This window comes from Tribolium castaneum, chromosome 1 (genome assembly GCF_031307605.1).
Source record: "Tribolium castaneum strain GA2 chromosome 1, icTriCast1.1, whole genome shotgun sequence".
Taxonomy (NCBI): Eukaryota; Metazoa; Arthropoda; class Insecta; order Coleoptera; family Tenebrionidae; genus Tribolium; species Tribolium castaneum.
In genome coordinates this window covers 7,333,524-7,354,934 of record NC_087394.1, presented here as the reverse complement: position 1 = coordinate 7,354,934, position 21,411 = coordinate 7,333,524, and the positions used below count along the sequence as shown (strand labels likewise).

The 21,411-nt window shown below is 29.6% G+C and overlaps 4 protein-coding genes across 7 annotated transcripts in view; 2 read left to right on the top strand and 2 right to left on the bottom strand.

Moving 5' to 3' along the window:
* Positions 1-8,678, top strand: part of Cht6 (Chitinase 6) — a 69,202-nt gene extending 60,524 nt beyond the window's left edge. Inside the window, exons 18-19 of the mRNA XM_015978560.2 lie at positions 371-536; positions 7,169-8,678. Coding sequence (XP_015834046.1) covers positions 371-536; positions 7,169-7,869 — 867 coding nt within the window. The 3' untranslated portion in view covers positions 7,870-8,678. The remainder of the gene's footprint in view (positions 1-370; positions 537-7,168) is intronic.
* Rtc1 lies at positions 7,898-12,248 on the bottom strand. The gene is made up of 3 exons (XM_962878.4): positions 11,869-12,248; positions 11,624-11,809; positions 7,898-9,333 (listed from the first exon to the last, which is right to left on the bottom strand). Exons 1-3 carry the CDS (start codon positions 12,161-12,163, stop codon positions 8,675-8,677), a joined length of 1,140 nt encoding a protein of 379 aa, XP_967971.1. The 5' UTR covers positions 12,164-12,248; the 3' UTR covers positions 7,898-8,674.
* A 203-nt stretch (positions 12,249-12,451) lies between these two features.
* Positions 12,452-19,593, top strand: LOC656420 (delta(3,5)-Delta(2,4)-dienoyl-CoA isomerase, mitochondrial). 3 transcript variants are annotated; one of them, XM_064358933.1, is made up of 8 exons: positions 12,452-12,599; positions 12,801-12,879; positions 12,938-13,082; positions 13,142-13,230; positions 13,288-13,532; positions 14,162-14,325; positions 14,376-14,502; positions 19,455-19,593. In XM_064358933.1, the coding sequence occupies exons 2-8, from the start codon at positions 12,822-12,824 to the stop codon at positions 19,551-19,553; spliced, it is 927 nt and encodes a 308-aa protein (XP_064215003.1). In that variant the 5' UTR covers positions 12,452-12,599; positions 12,801-12,821; the 3' UTR covers positions 19,554-19,593. The 3 variants fall into 3 exon arrangements, with proteins under 3 accessions (XP_064215003.1, XP_968046.3, XP_008191395.1); XM_962953.5 differs by having other exon boundaries at positions 12,929-13,082; XM_008193173.3 differs by lacking the exon at positions 12,801-12,879 and having other exon boundaries at positions 12,475-12,599; positions 12,929-13,082.
* On the bottom strand, positions 18,942-20,513 carry LOC656504 (uncharacterized protein). Of its 2 annotated transcripts, none has more exons than XM_015978562.2 (4): positions 20,338-20,513; positions 20,050-20,287; positions 19,793-20,003; positions 18,942-19,416 (listed from the first exon to the last, which is right to left on the bottom strand). In XM_015978562.2, exons 1-4 carry the CDS (start codon positions 20,366-20,368, stop codon positions 19,408-19,410), a joined length of 489 nt encoding a protein of 162 aa, XP_015834048.1. In that variant the 5' UTR covers positions 20,369-20,513; the 3' UTR covers positions 18,942-19,407. The 2 variants fall into 2 exon arrangements, with proteins under 2 accessions (XP_015834048.1, XP_015834047.1); XM_015978561.2 differs by lacking the exon at positions 18,942-19,416 and adding an exon at positions 19,587-19,743 and having other exon boundaries at positions 20,338-20,503.
* Between the last annotated feature and the right edge of the window lie 898 nt (positions 20,514-21,411).

Here is a 21,411-nt window from a genome sequence, read left to right as displayed (position 1 = left end):
CAGGAAATTCAAACAATTGGTTAAAAAAATCATGAACCATCTTATTGTTTTAATTTTTATGTTGCTCAAGCGTGACTGATATCGTTTCTTTCAATAGAACCTAGATTGTGGTTTAATTTCGTCATTTATTAGATTATGGTTGAGTAGTTTAAGTTTAATAAATGAAATTTGGGATTTACAAAAAATGTAGCAAAAAAGTAAGTACTATGCACACATGTAATTACTGTTTTTATTCATACCCTTACATTAATTTTTTGAATTAGAAAATAAAACACAGCAGAATCTTAGACTTTATTGGCTAACAACTAACACGTAAAAATGTAAATTATTTTAATGTAATACAGAAAATACATCAGATTTTTTTTTGCAGAGTGGTCGAGTCACAACGCCCTTTCTGTTCCGTGTGGGTGGACGTAGGAAAACATCGCCGGCACTAGTCACTGTCACAACAACTGCACCAAAGCCCAGCTCTAGACCGACTAAACTGACACGCAGAAAATATCCAACACACACCTCCAGACCATTAGAAAGTCAAGGTGAGATTCCAGCACTCTGGAGATGAGAAACTGAGGAATTTGTTGTCATCTTTCCCACTAGCAATTTCACGGCTTAAAAAATGTTTAAAGTTAACGAGGCGCTTGATTATGTCGCTGTTAATTGGGGGATTACATAAAACGGCCGCTTTGCGAGTGAATTTCCTCATCACGTAATAACCATTCAAGTATTGCATTTGCATATTCGCATTGTTTCGGTATTACTTGGCCAGGGATAATTTGCATTAAGGTGCAATCGATTGCATCCTAGAGTAATTGTTTCAAAGGTAATGCGTGTCATTAAACTCGTATTTGTTAGATTGGTGGAGAAAATAACGAATTTTAAATTGGAATATTATTAACCTTTAAAAGTAATCATGTATTTAAATGAAACACGATTTACTTTCACCAATAGTGACACGCCTAGGCGTAAAAAGCACGTGTCGTATTAACAAAAAACATGGAATAGTTATCTGTAAAATAATAATAATTAAAAATGAGATAATAAAACATGGAAAAAATATAAATATAAATATCATCAAAATTGTGCTACTATATTCGATCTTGACTGGACTTGAAGTGGTGGATTTACGAAAAGTATGATATTTACTCATATTTTTTCATATGATAAAGGTTGAGGCTGCTGCAAGTATATTTTTACTACTATTTTTGATATTATAATAATCACACAGAAATCAGCGTTTGCTATTAATTAATTTTATTAATTTTTAGTTGTAGAAAAATTCGGAAAAAATTTAAATACATTGAAAAAATATTAAGTTTTTGTATAGTTATTAACTTTGAAATCATTTGAAATATAATTTTTTCAGGCCAAATGTAGGAAAGAAACGCTGCATTGTGTTCTAGTGCACTGGTACTTGTCTTCTCAAAAATTGTGTAACTTGTGTAATAATATAATGCAATTTGCGTGCACAGAAGTGTTGTAATCAAAGCACAATTTGTCGACTTAAAACTTTACTTTCCTCGTTTTAGCATCAACACGCCTTTTTTTAATAGAACACCCTATGTATTTTTACATTATCAGTTTCTAAGTAAAAAGTAATGAAACTTTGTATAAGCAGTTATAGGTCTGTATCTTTCCGTTTTGGAATTATTTAACCTTTTGTTATAAAAAAAATCATTTTGCAACGAAAATACTTTATAGTTTTAGCAAATAATGTACCAAAACGTGAAAAGTTGAATAATTATTTTTTTACAAAACACCACCTTTAGATCAATACCATATTTTTAATATTTTTTTAATGATATACAGTTTCTACAATAAATTTAAAATATTTTTGGAAAGTTGAATTTTTTCACGCTGTGGTAAAAAAACTCCATGTTAAAAGTTGAAAGGTACTTAAAGTTAAAAAGAAAACGTCGATAATTGTGGGACATGAAACATGTTCAAGTATAAGTTTCTCTAGTCGTTAATGTTTGTGCGTTTAATATTTCTTGCAATAAATTAATAATTTAATTTATTTAGTTGCTATATAAAGAAACGAAATACTACTTTTCCGATTTGTAAGAAGGAAATGTAGTCTATTTTATGTTCATTGGACTCTTTATGTAATAATAAGTATGCATAATACGATATTTTTATAACCCGAAAAATGAGCAATGTAGAGAACGATATGGTTAAAAATATTGTTATTTATTTCTTCAAAAAATGTACGGTCATTTCAGATTGGTATATCATCTAATGTTGCATTTAGCGAACCGAATTTTTTACTCCTGTTACAGAAGAATTTTAAATACAACTGTATAAAGTATTGTTCAAGAAAACAGTCAAGATTAGTAAGTTGGTATTACAAAATAATTGGGAACTTTTTTCCTTTTTGGACTGATGATTACACCTTTTACTGCTTCAAGATTTTCTATTAAGTGAAATCAACATGTGTAAGACACTTAACGTTTCTAGGAAGACGATTCAAAAAACTACTTTTAAATTCCAAAATAAAAATGGGCTGTTCCATCAAAAGAACTGTTATTCAACTTTTAAGAAAATTTCTTTTACTTTCTTGACAGAAATTTTTCAAAAAATTGTTAAAGCACTAAAGCTCATAGGCGATTTCTTGTTTTAAGCTGACAAGAAACAGTATTAAATGAGATAATAAAGACGTTCCCTCTTCTTGTCAGCACTTGGAAAAAATATCCCTGATGATAAATATCGTCAAAAGTGTGCTACTACATTTATTCGCTTTTCTCTCGGCTTTTCCTTTGAAGTATGCGATCTTGACCAAACTTTTTACCCATATATGTATTTTTTTTTCATATGATAAAAGTTGAGGCTGCTAAAAGCATATTTTTACATTTGTCTTAGAAACTATAATAATTGCACAGAAATCAGCGTTTGCTATTATTTAATTTTATTAATTTTTAACTGTACAAAAATTCGGAAAAATTGAAATACATTGAAAAAATATTAAAATTTTGTATTATTAACTTTGAAATATAATTTTTTCAGGCCAAATGTAGGAAAGAAACGCTGCATTGTGTTCTAGTGCACTGGTACAGCAAATGTCTTCTAAACAATTGTGTAACTTGTGTAATAATATAATATACTCTGTGCAATTTGCATGCAGACAAAGCATATTCACAGAAGTGTTGTAATCAAAGCACAATTTGTCGACTTAAAACTTTACTTTCCTCGTTTTAGCATCAACACGCCTTTTTTTAATAGAACACCCAATGTATTTTTACATTATCAGTTTCTAAGTCTGTCTCTTTCCATTTTGGAATTATTCAACTTCTTGTTATAAAAAAAATCATTTTACAACGAAAAAACTTATAATACTTTATAGTTTTAGGAAATAATGTACCAAAACGTGAAAAGTTGAATAATTGTTTTTTTTACAAAGCACCACCTTTGGATCAATACCATATTTTTAATAATTTTTTTTAATGATTTCTCCACGCTGTGGTAAAACAACTCCATGTTAAAAGTTGAAAGGTACTTAAAGTTAAAAAGAAAACGTCGATAATTATGAGACATGAAACATGTTCAAGTATTCTCTAGTCGTTAATGTTTGTACGTTTAATATTTCTTGCAATAAATTAATAATTTAGTTTATTTAGTTGCTATTTAAAGAAACGAAATACCACTTTTCTGATTTGTAAGAAGAAAATGTAGTCTATTTTATGTTCATTGGACTCTTTATGTAATAATAAGTATGCATAATACGATATTTTTATAACCTGAAAAAGGAGCAATGTAGTGAACGATATGGCTAAAAATATTGTTATTTATTTCTTCAAAAAATGTACGGTCATTTCAGATTGGTATATCATCTAATCTTCATACAAATACAATAAAAAAAATTACTCCTGTTACAGAAGAATTTTAAATACAACTGTATAAAGTATTGTTCTAAAAAACAGTCAAGATTAGTAAGTTGGTATTACAAAATAATTGGGAAATTTTTTCCTTTTTGAACTGATGATAACACCTTTTACTGCTTCAAGATTTTCTATTAAGTGAAATCAACATGTGTAAGATACTTATCGTTTCTAGGAAGACGATTCAAAAAACTTTTAAATTCTAAAATAAAAATGGGCTGTTTCATCAAAAGAACTGTTATTCACCTTTTAAGAGAATTTCTTTTACTTTCTTGACAGAAATTTTTCAAAAAATTTAAAAAGCACTAAAGCTCATAGGCGATTTCTTGTTTTAAGCTGACAAGAAACATGGTATTAAATGAGATAATAAAGACGTTCCCTCTTCTTGTCAGCACATGGAAAAAATATTCCTGATGATAAATAAATATCATCAAAAGTGAGCTACTACATTTTTTGTTTTTCCCTCGGATTTTCCTTTGAAGTATGCAATCTTGACCAAACTTTTTACCCATATATGTATTTTTTTTTTCATATGATAAAGGTTGAGGCTGCTGAAAGTATATTTTTACAATTATCTTAGAAACTATAATAATCACACAGAAATCAGTGTTTGCTTTTAATTAATTTTATTAATTTTTAACTGTACAAAAATTCGGAAAAATTCAAAGACATTGAAAAAATATCAAGTTTTTGTATAGTTATTAGCTTTGAAATATAATTTTTTCAGGCCAAATGTAGGAAAGAAACGCTGCATTGTGTTCTAGTGCACTGGTACAGCAAATGTCTTCTAAAAAATTGTGTAACTTTTGTAATAATATAATATGCTCTTTGCAATTTGCGTGCAGACAAAGCATATTCACAGAAGTGTTGTAATCAAAGCACAATTTGTCGACTTAAAACTTTACTTTCCTCGTTTTAGCATCAACACGCCTTTTTTTAATAGAACACCCTATGTATTTTTACGTTATCAGTTTCTAAGTAAAAAGTAATGAAACTTTGTATAAGCAGTTATAGGTCTGTCTCTTTCCGTTTTGGAATTATTCAACTTTTTGTTATAAAAAAAATATTTTGCAACGAAAAAACTTATAATATTTCATAGTTTTAGCAAATAATGTACCAAAACGTGAAAAGTTGAATAATTATTTTTTTTTAAACACCACCTTTAGATCAATACCATATTTTTAATATTTTTTTAATGATATACAGTTTCTACAATAAATTTAAAATATTTTTGGAAAGTTGAATTTTTTCACGCTGTGGTAAAAAAACTCCATGTTAAAAGTTGAAAGGTACTTAAAGTTAAAAAGAAAACGTCCATAATTGTGGGACATGAAACATGTCCAAGTATAAGTTTCTCTAGTCGTTAATGTTTGTACGTTTAATATTTCTTGCAATAAATTAATAATTTAGTTTATCTTGTTGCTATAAAGGAAATGTAGTCCATTTTATGTTCATTGGACTCTTTATGTAATAATAAGTATGCATAATACGATATTTTTTAACATGAGCTGTTTTATGTAAAAATATGAGCAATGTAGTGAACGATATGGTTAAAAATATTGTAACTTTTTTCTTCAAAAAATGTACCTTCATTTCAGATTAGTATATCATCTACTGTTGTTGTATTTAGCTAACCGATTTTTTTCTTTCTCCTAAGGAAATACAATAAAATAAATTTTACTCCTGTTACAGAAGAATTTTAAATACAATTGTATAAAGTATTGTTCAAGAAAAAAGTCAAAATTAGTAAGTTGGCCCAAAGCCCAACAAAGGACGTTTAGAAGCAAAAATCCAAAATAATTGGAAACTTTTTTCCTTTTTAGACTGATGATTACACCTTTTACTGCTTCAAGATTTTCTATTAAGTGAAATCAACATGTGTAAGACACTTAACGTTTCTAGGAAGACGATTCAAAAAACTACTTTTAAATTCTAAAATAAAAATGGGCTGTTTCATCAAAAGAACTGTTATTCAGCTTTTAAGAGAACTTCTTTTACTTTCTTGATAGAAATTTTTCAAAAAATTGTTAAAGCACTAAAGCTCATAGGCGATTTCTTGTTTTATACTGACCAGAAACATAGTATTACAAAAAAACTGAAGAAAATCGACCAATGAAAGTTTATCTTAAAATCATTGAAAAAGTAAAAAGCTTGCGCGACTCATTTCTGAAAACCCTCTTCACTTGAAAATAGTTTTAGGTGATGCAGAATGTTCGCATTTATGTAATTTTTCTACAAATTTATTTAAATACTTTAACAGTTGCCAATTCTCTGGGAAAAATTGCGCATTGCGTCCTATTTTTTATGATGCTACAAAGATGGTTGAAGATAGAAAAAAATATAAAAAACAAACAAAATTGTAGATTTAAATTTTCATCAAAAAAGTCTCCCGAGACTATATTTTCTATCTTCAACCGCTTAGGTTTAAATTGCTTTTCCCTAGTAAAGATTAAAAAATTGCGTTTTTTTATTAAATTTAATTCTCTCCCACTTTCAAACTTAAATTTCTTTTGTACTTTAATCGTATTTGCAGCATTTTGAAAAATGTAGGACGGAATTCCATAATTTTCATTAGTATTTGTTTCTCATGTTTGTAGTGAAAATTGTAGTCACAGTGTTGAGCAAAATGTAATCTAATCATTTATTAATAATTACAATTAACCATGTAATTTTTAATTTTAATACTTTGTAACAGATTATTAAAGTAATTGTTATTAGTTACCCAATGTAATCGATTAATTTGTAACTAACTACCGATTAATATAATTACAATGTAATCTGATTATTTTGTATTCAATTATACATTGTAATTGTAATTAATTTTATTAACTTATGAAAATTCGTATTTTAGTTTTCGATGAAAAAAGAAGAAATACCTGCGTGTCTCAAGTTTTTCGAAAATTCCACTCAAAGGGGGTTAAACAGGGGTTACAATTAGTTAAAAAAAGTTACGTATTAGATCCATAAAAATTAGTAAAAAATAGAAAACAAGTGTTTCATGCTTTTTTAAAAATTCCACTTATATAATTACTTATATAATTCATTTTTAGAAGTTCCACTAAGTGGGTTAATAGGTAATCCCTAATAATCCTGAAACTTTTTGCATTCCTGACTTTTTTACAAGAAATTAGTGAACCAGTTTTAAATTAATTTAAAACAATTAGCAACCGCTCGAAGAACCTGTATTTAATTTTTGTGTTAATTTGTTGAGCCTCCTAGTATCTACTTCTTTGTAATACAGTAGAGAAATATGAAAAAGGAACACAAAATTCGTAATAATTTAATTTTTGTTACAGAAGTTACAACAAAAGCTACAAAACTCCAAGATAACCGATACAGATTCGTCTCCCGAAAACCATTTTTCCGCTCCACCACTGCCAAAACTAGCACCGAATCAGACGAAACTGTCGATCAAGACAAAGAGTCAAGCAACCAACAATCACTCGAAGAAAACTTCGACAATAACGACACCACAGAACTTGGAGACATCGCTGCCGCTTTGCAAGAAATCCAACAAGCCCCAATACCAACCAAAACAACACTCAAAATTTCAACTCAAAGAACAAGAACCCACAGTACCAACACACCTATCCTCACAAGAACAAGATCCCGATACTCAACAACCTCACCTTTACCCATTACAACAAAGAAATTCATTGTGCGAAAAATTCGACCCCAAGCATTCGAAAAAATAAACCAATCATTTTCCAACACAGTCCGACCATTGAGCGAATACGATTATTACGACGATGAACAAATGAGCGTTCTTGGAAAAATCCCCGAACATAGCAAAGTTCTCTTGCACAGCAATGGAGTTATAGAGTGTTTGGACCAAGGGAATTTCCCTCATCCACTGTCGTGTAAAAAATTCATTTCGTGCGCTAAAATGGAAAATGGGAATGTACTAGGGTGGGAATACACGTGTCCAAAGAATTTAAGCTTTGACCCAATTGGAGGAATTTGCAATTGGTCGGCTGGTCTAGGATGCAATGAATAATAGGTGGGTTATTAAATTTAATTCAACATTTGACTGAAATTATCAAAAAATCTGTATTATTTACTTTACATTTGTTATTCTTATGTTAAGGAGTCAGAAAATGCCATTCTAAAACGTAATCATTTAAATTATAACCGTAGTAATTTATATGATTATACAGGGTCGCTCAAAAGTATAAATACAGTTAAATATTATAAAAACTGTTCATCAAAACTTATTGAAATTTGATATACGCTTAAAATTATATAAATTCCATCGTTTTAGATGTTTATCAAATTTCTATCCCCATTTGTTAGAGGATACAAGGCTAACTTGATTTTTTTTTAAATGGCAAGAAGGGTCGATTTTAATATTTTTAAGAAGAGCATTCTTTATTTTAGTCGAAATTTTAATAGTTATTAATAATACGAGAGCGAAAACACAAGCTCGAGGGCTGTCGTTATGCAACGAGCGTATGCGAGTTTAGGCGTTTTCGTTACGTAATTCAATTTTTTTTTGTTGGAAATTTTAATTTAAAACACGTTGCTATGGGAATATCTAAGCTTTCGTGCTGCAAAAAACAAGTTAGCCTTGTATTTTCAAAATAATTGACAGAAAATTGGAAAAAATCTCAGATGCTCTGTTAAACGTTCTGCAAATATTTAGCTGTTTCCATACTTTTTAGAGACGTTTACGTACCATATATTTAATTTAATTTCGAATCAAAGTGGCCGTGACTTATTGACAAGTAGGCCACTCTGATTGGAAATAAATTGAAACAACGTTTGTAAATTTTAATTAAAATAAAATGTATAGTTTAAGTAAATTAAATCGTCCGTTTACTAATATTCGTGTAACCTAAACCAACACAAGTTAACATAACTTTCTGGCTCCCTGTCCCTGGACTCTCCTCATCAGGTTCATAGTGCTCTAGTTTGAAAGTAACCCCGAAAAATTCCTTCAAATGTCTTAAAAAACCGATCGCATTTTCGGTCAAAGGCCCAGTTACAAATTTGGAGACATCTTGTTGTCCCAATGCCATGCACAAGATGGCCACCGATTGGCAGGTCGAGTCTGTGGCGCCACCTAGATAAATTTCATGCAGTAATCTTTGCGCAGCAGCAACGCCTACATCTTCAGGAACTGAAGGATCTTCACCGTTTGAAACAACATTTGAGACTTGTTCTGATGAATAAATGACACCGTTGGTGGTTTCTGCCGTTAGGTGAATGCCAAAGCCGGGGCTTTTGCCCGATTGTTTTCCTCGACATTGGTCGGTGTTGATGTAAATGTCGGGGAGGAAGTTGAGGAGGACGCCTTTAGCTTTGTCAACTATTCGGTTAGCAATGGCAGGAGAGACGCGTAATGCGAATGCTGTGCCTCTGATGCGTTTTACCATTCCACTGTCGAGGGAATGGATTGGTCTGAGGTGCTTACGGACGGGGCATTTGAAAATTACTTCACCGCCACCCAATGGAAGCAAGCCTATTTATGAGTAAAAATATTATCGGTTTATTAGCTTTCTGCGCAAAGTTAACAAAAAAATACATAAAAAACAGTCCATACAGTTATATCTTTTAACCAGAGCCTCCTTGATGAATGGAGAACCTCGTATAACTTAAAAAAATAATGTATGTATAAAACAAAACAAAAGAAATGCATAAAAAACAGTCCGTAAAGTTATATATTGTAACCAGAGCCTCCTTGATGAATGGAGAACCTCTTATAACTCGAAAAAAATAATGTATTTAAAATAATTCACGATGATAAAAAATAATAATTTAATAAAAAAAAAATTATGACTTTAATTAGTAAATACATTTCAATTTAATGCTTTAATTTATTTCCAAATTTATATTGCAATGCAAAGAAAAACAATTTTCAAAATACGAGTATAATTTTCAATTTATTGTTTAGAATTAATTCAATTCTATAGAATTCCTGTAGAATCAATTATTCCTATAAAAAGATCCTTTTGCTTTTAAAATTAAAATTCTGAAATTAAACAATAATGTAATAGAAAACTGGGAAAATTTTGACTAATTGAATATTTAATTTCATAATAATTGTCAAATAAATAGATCGTTTTAGTACAACTTTGAGAAAACAATGCTCTTATTTTTGCTTATTATATGCCACTATTTGTCAAACAGAAGATAATTTTGACCTAAATCCTTGCATTTAGTTTTTTAGGTGTAACCTAAACTGTGGTTTGATAGTAATTCATTTTTAAGTCAAATGAACCATTAATTTTTATTAGGTATTCAAGTAGCAAATTTTACAATAAATCTTTGCAAAAGTATGTATTTAATTTTTTATACACGGGTTGTTTATCCACACTAAAAATTCTAATGAACCTAATAATTCAAACTTGTAAATCCTAAATACGTAGATAGTTTGCAGCATTATGATACAAAAATCACCACTGAACAAAACTCAGTTTTTTTAAACCGCCTGTTAAGTAAAAACATAATTTCCTTGCGTTCGCAAATTATTTTTGAAAACTTTAAAATACCTAAAATATTTACTCATGAACTAATTTTTTTTGTTATTTTAATTTTAGAAAACTTAATTCAAAATAAAAAAACAGAAGGAATTTTATCATCTAAAAACTTGAAAAGTATAATAAGTAACTATTATTAAATTTGGTTAATCACATTTAGCCTTCACAAGGTGGAATTTAAAAAAAAATATGAAAGCTTAAAATGGGAGCTTTTAAACCGAGGTTTAAAAACATTTATTACTCGCATTATAAAAATTTGTTGTTATGTAAAAAAGAGAATTAATTTTTTACTACATGGTAAAACGTGGAATTCCTTGTTTATCTAATTAATAACAAAAAGTAAGCGAATTTTATAACTCTTTTTTTTTAAAAAAAGATAATGTGAATTTAGACACTGTTTTAGCATGAAAATATCTCAATTTTTCATAATTTTTTGTATAAAAGTTTGTTTTTCTTGAAATGTTTAGTTTTGCTATCAACTACACATTCATAGCGTTTGTTGAAAAATCATATATGTATAACTGAAAACTTTTCTAAAAAATCATTTTCTTATTTCGTGTGAAGAACAAAATTTGTACCGTCTGGGCAAATGCCAAACTTTTTACATATTTATACACAGAAAACTTTTGACCAAATAATTTTTTTGGAAAAATTGACTTTTAACAACTAGATATCGCATTTTTCTTAAGAAATTAATTAAAGAAAGAAGCACGTGACACTCATTTTGGCGTTGCCTTCAAAAAGAAAGATTTGAAACAAATCATTGGACGCTAAATCTTTTTTTTTAGTTTTTTGTCAACTTTTTTACCAAATATAAATAACTTAAATAACACTCATATTTTTTGCTTTTTTTGTCAAAAAAAAAAATTTAATTTTGCAGAAGTTATGTTGAGATAATTATACCTACGTAATAAATGAATAATTTTTCTTTTTTTTCACAAAATTGTTAATATAAATTAAGGAAAAAATTACATAGCAACAAATATTTTTAAATGTTATATGTATAAAACATATGGTACTGTAGGTTTAGACTCTAGCTCTCATTAAAAAAACAAAAGCGGAAAAATCGTATTGAGTTCGGAGATTATAATTATATATGGTTACAACTCCATATTCATGATAAAAAATATAACTTTATTGCCTTGTACAGTTATATCAAATGAATATGAACGAGAAAATGTATCGTCTAGAAGGCTGAGAAGAAATGTTACATAGCCTCCTAGACGATAATTTTTTTGACCACATGGTACAAATAAAAATAACTATCCCTACCTCTCTTGGAAATCTTCACATCAAGTCCCTCATCATCCAAGAAAAACTTTTTCAACGTACTTAACGCAGACGTCCTTATTAAATCAACGGAGGGATCAATATTATTATTTGTGACGCCTTGTAGAGTAGCATTTAAGGGTTGCTTACAAAATAAACCAAGCATAACCAAAGCTTCCAAGTAATAACCTACCCAACAACATTATTAATTAATAACCTAAGTTCAAAATTGAGGATAAACTTCTTACCAACCCCTCTCTGAGTTGAACACTCATGTTGTACCGTACCTCCGTACAGTAACCCAGGTTGGAAATACACCGCTGTCCCTGTTTCATTTAATTCAATAACAGAACCGTTTGTAATTTTATCCAGAAGACGAATTAAATTCACTTCAAATTCTCTTAAACCTGGCTCATCCTCCAACACTCGAATGTGGGTTATGCGGACCGGTTTACCGCTCAAAATCGATAAAACCAACCTCTGGCGAAAAAAATTGCTGCCCTTGTAACACAAAACACTTCCCTTATCAGTGGCAGTGGTCATTTTTGGAAATTGAATTCAAAATTTTTGAAGGTTATGCTGTCACACACGTGCAAGATTTTTGAACTACTAGCTACAGCTCACACAGAGGTGGTTTCACACGAATGAATTATCGAAACACATTTGGGTTCCTAAATATTTTTCTACGTGTTCTTAGTAGTCGTGAACGATTTAACAATTGCTTACTGTATTTATTTTATATCTCAAATGGGAACATTTCGCGATATCTCTTAAACAATCAGAGGCCCTAATTCGTGTGAATGGGTCTTTAGTAGTGCATAAAGTGTGCAAAATAGTTCTAATAACCACTGAGTAGTAGTACAAAGGTCACTTGGTAGTAGGTTTAATGGTTTTGCTTATTTATTTGCTGTGTTTTTAATTTTTGCAAGTTTCGTATCATAATTTGGGAAAAATCGTTATATTTTATAAGGTTTATAAGGTATGTATCGCTATATTGTATTGTACAAAGCGTGTAAACTAAAAACCTGTCTCAATTATTATTTATCATTTATAATGTTTTGTTAAACTTGAAACTGTATTTTTACACGTTTTGTTATCGTAAAGTTTGTATTCTGCACCATCATACTCCTTATCTATCTGTTTTGACTAATTATTTAACATTGTTTATGCAAAAAAACAGACTTGGGCATAATTCTTAATTATGTTGTCTTTAATTGCCAAAAGGGCCACCAATACCATCTTGCCACAATTCAATAACTGTAAGTGTATATCTGGGCACAAATATTATTGTTAAGTATTTAAATCTAGGTTCAGGAGGCACTAATTTTGTAAAAAGCATCGCCAAAATGTCTCATCAGGCTTCTTATGAAACCTTATCTGTAACAGTGCCTTCAGAATTTGTTTACCATGTGGAACTTAATCGTCCCGATCAACTAAACGCTATGAACAAAACCATGTGGTTGTAAGTATACAACTTCAATAATAATTATCATTAATTACCAAGTTTTTTTTGTAATAAAGGGACATTGGACAATGTTTTGAGAATCTAAACACTGACGAAAACTGTCGAGTGATTGTTTTATCAGGAGCAGGAAAAATATTCACAGCTGGTAACATTATTTAAACCCGATTAAGCGAAGTTTTTTTGTTTACATAAAAATACGTAGGTTTGGATTTTCAAGATATGTTGACGCTGGCGCCACAGTTAGCAGAACAAGAAGACGTGGCACGCAAATCTAAAATTCTTTACCAGTTGATTACCACCTATCAGAAATCAATCTCAGCACTAGAATTATGTAAAAAACCTATCTTAGCTGCTATCCATTTGGCTTGTGTGGGAGGTGGTGTTGATTTAATTGCCGCAGCAGACATGCGGTACTGCACTAAAGATTCGTGGTTCCAAGTTAAAGAAGTAGGTTTAAAAAAAACTTTGTATTTATGCAAAAAAAACTATATTTTTACTGTCTCTCAAAAACTAATAATCGTACAGAATTCAGCGTTTGCTTTTAAGTGCTTTATATTTTTCTCTATGCATGCGAATTTTTTCAGATTTTTTTTACAATGTACAGTTGCTGATTAGCTGATTTTTTATGACTAATGACAATCTCAAACATGTCGCTTATTTTTTTATAAAATGTTTTGTACAAAAAGTACGTAGGAAATTGTCGCAAATTCATTGCAAAGTAAATTACACCTAGTTACTAATTAAACCAATTTGAATTAAATTGGTGTTTACTTGGTAAATGTTAATTTAATCACGATATTAATACTAATATACAACGAATAAACTTCTTTAGGAACAACATTCAAGTATCTTTTATTGTTTCAGCATGTTATTAGAAGTAGTTAAAACAATATTTTTTCAGCGTCACAATTACTTAGTTTTGATTGTAGGGAATTGTATAAGAATATTGAAAAAAATCACACGCATTGAGAAAAAAATTAAGTATTTGATTATAAGTTTTTAAAATGTTTCAGTAAAAATATATTTCTGGCAGACTAACCCTGTATAATTATTATGTATTTTTAAAAATTTCAAAGGTCGATATTGGTATGGCTGCTGATGTGGGAACCCTCCAAAGATTGCCGAAAATTATTGGTTCAGATAGTTTAGTAAGAGAGTTGTGTTACACAGCACGAAAAATGCCTGCAGCAGAGGCGTTAGGATCAGGACTTGTTTCTAGAGTTTTTGAAGATAAAGCGAGGTTTGTTTGTTGTCTCAATAATGTTTGTTATTTAAAGGTTTTGTTTGCAGTATGATTGAAGGTGTTATTGGAATAGCAAAGGAAATTTCCAAAAAGAGCCCAGTTGCTGTACAAGGCACAAAAGTCAGTTTGGTTTATTCAAGGGACCATACGGTTCAGGAAGGACTTGATCACATTGTAAGTTTTTATTATGTGACTTAAATAAATAGTTAGAATACATGCTTACAAATGCAATTTCAAAATTATACTCTTTCTGACCGAAAATATGCTACAAGGTGCTAAAGTTTCGGAATTAATAAAAATGTAAGCAACAGATTTACGATTTATTTATGGCGTAACGTTTCGGCAACGGCTGTTCCCATCTTCAGACACGATTCTATAATTACAGTTAGAAACTGTGTTAGATTCTAAAATTTCCCTACGATCTACCTCAATTTCTTTTAAATAATTACATTTTGAAATAGTCAAATCACGGATAACATGTTGAAATTTAAATTTAGAAACGTCAACTCGGTATTTCTTAATTATATTTTTCTTTATTCATCTGAATTTCGATAGGATTTTTTCTACAATTTCCTATAATAAATGTTAATTAAGTAATTAAAAATATTTTCTAGTGTCATTTCAAAGCATACGTTATGTTTTGTGTAAAAATACATAGTTTTTTACTTTTTACACAAAATAACGTTGAAGGGTTAAAGAATGTTTCAGAATGGTAGAAGAAATATATTTTTTGTGCAGCGACTGCACAGTCACTTAATTAATTCATTAATTAATGTAAAAAAAATCTTAAAAAATCATGCATAGAGAAAAACATAAAATACAGTGACACCTCTTTACAGCGGACATTTTTGTAGGAACGTAACAGAACCTATATTAAAACTTTCACCTCCCATTAGTGGACACCTCTCCACAACGGACAATTAAAGGTGTCCGTTGTTGAGAAGTTTAACTGTATTTAAGAGCAAACCCAGATTTAATTTATTCAGTTTTTTGTTATTTGGTTATTTAAAAAAAAATCCTGGAACACGTCGACTTTATTCTTATACTTTATTTTATTATTATTCCAAACTTTTCATCATGAGTTTTGGAGCAAGACCTCATTTTTAGTGATTTTCTCTAATAGAATTGGTTGCAAAAAAAACAGAAAAATGGAAAAATTGTCATAGCATTGAAATAGCAGATTTTTATCTTTTTCTTTGCTTATTTCTAATAAAAAGTTAAGTTGGAACTGACAATTAATCTGAACTTAGCACCTTAGCACAGAACTTAAAACATAAAACATTATTAAACCAAGTTTTTTTGCAAATGCGATAGACTGTGTTTAATGCGTCAGATAATTCAATATATCGTTTTTTTATAACCAAGTGTATACAGTCATTTTCACTGAAAAGTCAGCATGAAAATGTCAGATATTTATATATTTGTATTAATATTTTTCCATAGTTTGGACATGACTTGACAAATTTAACAGAGACATTAAATTATTTGAGCTAATACTGTCCTAAAATAACCTTATTAAACCATTTCAGCCTAATTAAGTGCATTTCACTGTGCCATTAGAGCAAAAATTGTTTGAATGTGGAAGTTTTCAAATTGACAAGCAAAATCTAAAGAAAATTAAATTTTCGTTTTTTTTTGTCTAAATTATCATGCTATAAATGTATTTTTTAACTACTGCTACTTAGTAGCTAAAACCTGACTGATGATAAGTGATAACAAGACTTTATCAATGTTTTTTTTTAGAAATTTAGCTTAATTTAGCTTTATAGTCCACCTTTTTCCAACTTAACCAAGTGTGAATACTCTACATTATTCTTTTATTTTTATGGTAAATACGAAAATAAATAAAAATATTAGATAAAATAATGTAACGAAACAAATAAGGAAATAAAATTAAAATCAATTAATTACACAGGGTTGATTATTTTTTTATTAATTTTTATTTAGATTTCATGTTAAATGTTGTTATGCAGATTAATAATTTTTTTTGTTGGTAACATTTTAAGCCTTCTTTTTAGTATCTGAATCCTAGATTGTAAACACTATTTTAAAACATACGTTTTCGATAGCAAAGTGTTAAATTTTTTTTTATAAATAGGACTACATTATTCTTTTATTTTTATGGTAAATAAGAAAATAAACAAAAATTCTAAATGAAATAATGTAACGAAACAAATAAAGAAATAAAATTAAAATCAATTATTTGCACAGGGTTGATTATTTTTTTATTAATTTTCATTTAGATTTCATGTTATATTTATTTATTTTATTGATTTATTTTTTGTTGGTAACATTTTAAGACTTCTTTTTAATATCTGAATCCTAGATTATAATCACTATTTTAAAACATACGTTTTCGATAGCAGCGTGTTAATTTTTTTTATTCTTCGACACTCAAAATTTACGGTTTTTCTCCTGTGTAAGGAAGTTTTGACAACTGTTTGGCATTTCTCAGTACGAAACGTCAAATTATTTTTAACAAATTTAAAGCAATTTTAAGCCTTGCTGAGTCTATTTCGAAGAATAAAATGTTGTATTCAACTCGTTTTTGTGTTAATCGGTTTATTTATTTCGCCTCGTGGATGATAAACCACTCGTTTTCACTCGTGGTTTAAAAATCCACTCGTGAAATAAAGCGTCCGATTTACACTCAAACTCATTAAATAAATAACTATTATGAATAGGACTACATTATTCTTTTATTTTTGTGGTAAATACGAAAATAAACAAAAATACTAAATAAAATAATGTAACTGAACAAATAAATAAATAAATAAATAAATAAATTGGGCACTTACTTTCTAAGAGGGAATATTTTGTTTTATTTTTATAGTAATTACCAGTGTGAGGAAATTTTATGGGCGAAGGTTAGTGCATGGGCGCGCGCTTGCAGTCAGATAAACCTTTAAATCGAAATGTTGTGGAACAGCTTGCATTGTTGATATAAGTTAGGAAAGAGTATTAAAAAATGTTTAGACAAAGAATTTGTTGTTTCAACCCTCGCGAAGGGGCTGAAAAGGCGTTTTAGCTAAAAATTTGCAAACACCTAAAATTGGACACATTTTGCGTTTACATACTCATATCTTCCTTCTGGATAAAGCTAGAAAATCCGTTTTTTTTGCAAACAAATTTTCAATAAATGTAGATTTATACGTAGTTTAACAAGGTTGAGTTTTGATAAAGGGAAACCAAAAAAATTACATTTTCTTGTAACGTTGCATAATTGAGTAGTGAAATTTTCGAGATGCGAGAAAGTTTTTTAATTTAAAAGATAGACTCTCACATAATCGAGAAGAAATAAAGCTAATACTTGAAATAAATTTTTGGTGCAAGAATCATTTCGTTATCTGTAGGACTCACTAAGTTATTGCAATTTAAAATTACTGCAAAATGCGCCTGAGGTGAAACCGAACCGTATTTCCCTCTGAAGCGTGTTCATCGCCTTAATAATTAATGTCACTTATCTATTAATATTATACCTTTACTAACTCTCTGTTAATTTTAATAATATCTAAAAAGTCAAAAAAACATTTTTATCTCATGTACTTATTTAAAAAGCGTAAAAGTGACCCAGTAGAACTAAATTACGAAATTGTAATTCATTTCAAAGTATTCTTTGGTGTGACATTAATATTTTTTTAATTATTTACCATTTTTAGCCCTTGAAATGTTTTCAACCACACCACGTTTCAAAGGGAAATACGCTGCGATTTCACCTCGAGCACATTTTGTAGATAACCAAATAATCCTTCTTTAAAGTCCTTTTTAAAAAAATATACAAATCGTAACGTTTCTGACGAATCAATAATTGTAGTTACAAGCTGGGGTACTTGGTTAGAAGCAAATTTCTAAAAATTTTAATCAATTAAAATCATTTGTTTATTGCTTTAAACGACCATGCACAAAGCATTAAACAATGTAAAACTTTAGTTTTAACCACAAATTTAGTTTCTCAACTTAATTTTATTGAAAACAATTTTTCAAATATTCCAACTACGATCAAATTTCTAGAAACGTAAAATTTAAAATTATCCATTATAGTTGAGAAATTTGAGTCTACGTTGATAGAGTTAAAATCTGTAGAATGGTCATTACAAGATAAATTTAATGCAAAAATTGACGCAGTTACTAGAAATCCCGATTTTCTAGTTTTAAAACAAATAGCGAATAATGTACCACCTTCGACATATTTTGCATTAGCACCAAACTTTTTATTTACTCCTGTAACCAACTGTGATGTAGAAAGATCTTTTTCGAAATTCAAAGATATTTTAACCGCAAAACGGAATCAGTTTTCGAGAATTTAGAAAGAATCTCAGTTATTCAAGCGTATTTCTCAGAAAAAATGATTAAAATATTTTTATTTAGTTTTTAATTTTAATTTCCACTGAATTAAAACGCAACATTTTCAAAATGTAATAGTGACTTACGCTCCCCTGTATTAAACATCTTCATTGGTGTCCGTGTAAAATTAAAGAAATGATGAAGTTATTTTTTAACGATTATGTCAAATTAGGTGCCTTGTCAGGGTTTGAACTAGCCAATCAGAAGCTGATATTAGCAACTATTTTAAAATTGATTCAGAAAATAATCTCAACAAATATACCGCAGTCTTAATAAATTAGCGACTATTTTATTGCCACAATTTTTCTTGGGTACTCCGTAATTATAATAAAACAATAATATTTATGTTTTAATTAGATTTTTGTAAGCGACCGGTAACATTAATTGTATAAACCCCAAGTAAACTACGCCAATGCACACGCTGTAGCGGACCATTTCATCGATAAATATGAACATCGCGAGAGCGCTACGACGAGTCGGCTGATCGGTTGTGGCCTCATGGCCACCCCCTAAAATTTCCTCACACTGGTAATTACTTACCGGCCTTTAAAAGTTATACCTACCGTATTTTCGAACAGAAGGAGTAACTATTTATCAGTAACAACACAGAAATATTTCTTTATTCTTTATTAATGTTCACTGAAACCACCTAATAAAAGGAAACTTGCCTTAATTAAATAACAAGAAGATAAATTAAGCTTATTTTTCAATGGCGCCCCCATTAGTGCTTGTTTCTTAATCCAGCTGCAAAAAATAATAAATTAATAACACATTACTTACAGGCCTTATGGAATCAGCTAATGCTTCAAAGTGAAGACTTCACAACAGCAACAGTAGCCCAAGCTACCAAACAGAAAGATACAGTTTTCGCAAAATTGTAAATTAAGCAAGAAGATTAAATAATAAACAAGGTGGAAGTTTGGAGTGTTTTATAATTTAAAATTCAGGAACGGACAAATCATGCAGGAACTCGGACAGCCTTCGAGGTGGAGGAGGAGGAGGTGGAGGTGGATTTTCCTCAAGAACACGATCAGCTAACTTATAGATATCTTTCTCTCCTTCAGGTTCGTGCTATTAAAAATAACGTAGTGCAATATTTGCAAAAATAAAAATTAGGTACCATTAGCTGATTGATGTAATATTCATAAGGCACAGTTTGAGTGTGTGGGTCTATGGCTATTTCCAGCATTTCGTCGAGTTCGTCTTGGGTAAAGGGCTCACCATCTTGCGTCATAAGCGTGGAAATGCGTTCCTTTGTTAAAAAACCTTTACCTTCATTATCTAGCACTTGGAACGCTTCTAAAAGTTGCGCGGGACTTGCAGGCTGATACCTGCGAATGAAAATTTCGTTTTTTGGCGATTAAATTTTGGTGATACTTGTGTTCAGTGATGATTTGCGACATGTGGGGTAAAAAATTAGACAAGTGTACACTTCCGGGAGATTCGGGGTTTTCAACAGCCATCAAAATTTCCTGAATTTCTGCCTCAGTGGGGCAACAACCCAAGGCACGTACGATCGTTGCCACTTCTCGAACATCGACTGTTTTGTTACCTGCGTGGTCGAAAACTTCAAACGCGTCGGCAATTCTGCGCTCCAAGTCATTATTAATAGGCACTAAAAAAACGTGTTGGTTTTTTGGAAAAAGACGAGTTTTTGACAAAAACCATGAATTTCTTCTTCTTCGTCTTCCAACATTTTAACAATTTTGATAATCGTTAAGGTTTAAACAGTTGACGGTCTCCTAGCGACAGTTTTGGTTGCTAGGTGATTTGAAGTGTTGGCAGTTGTACCACTTGCATATTTTTTTGGTAAAAATCACCAATAATAATAATTACTCTTAATTAAAAATAACATTAAAAAGTAAAAATGCCATATTTATGTTGCACAAATTACGAATGACAAAAAACAGTGTAAATAAAATAAATACACAAATATTATTCAAATTCTCTTTACCAGGTGATTATTCAAAAATTGCGATTCTTGTCAGGTTGGTGACAAATTTGAAATCTTAATATAACAAGCCACCATGAAGGCCAATAATTCAGTGTTACTAATAGGTTTTTTTGTCACAGTCTTTAATAGTCACTCTGTAGTAGATTCTACTTTGCAGTTTTTCAAGATTTTCCTTTAGTTTCGTTTAAATTTCTTCCAGATTATTCTTTAGCTTTCTGTACTCTTCTTTAGATTATTTTATAAATCCATCTTCTCTAGATTCTTCTTTCAAATCCAAAATTGTTTTATTAACACTTTTACATTTTTTTGACATTATCCAAATTTAAGATTCTTGTCTGCGTCGTTTAAAATTCTTCCAAATTATTTTTTAGTCTGTATTATTATTTTATTTATGTACTTTTTTTTACATTGTTCATAATATTCTTCTAAATTTTTTTGTAGAGGAGACTCTAGGTATCTGTAGATACGTCTTTAGAATTATTTTCTAGACTCTAATCAAAATTATTTTATACACTTTTTTTCAAATATTTTTATCCAAATTTTCTTCTAGATTCTACTCTGTATCTTTCCAAAATTCTTCTACAGTTTCGTATAGAATTTTTCTCTTGAAATAATCTTATTAGGTTATAATCTTCTTTAGGTTACATCTTTAGATTCGGTTATAAATTCTTCTGTAGTTTCCTTTACAATTTTTCCAAATAATTTTTATTAATTCTGTAGTCTTCTCTGGATTTTTTTTTCATATACTTTTCTAATTCTTTTCTTTTCTTTTTTTCCTAAATAAG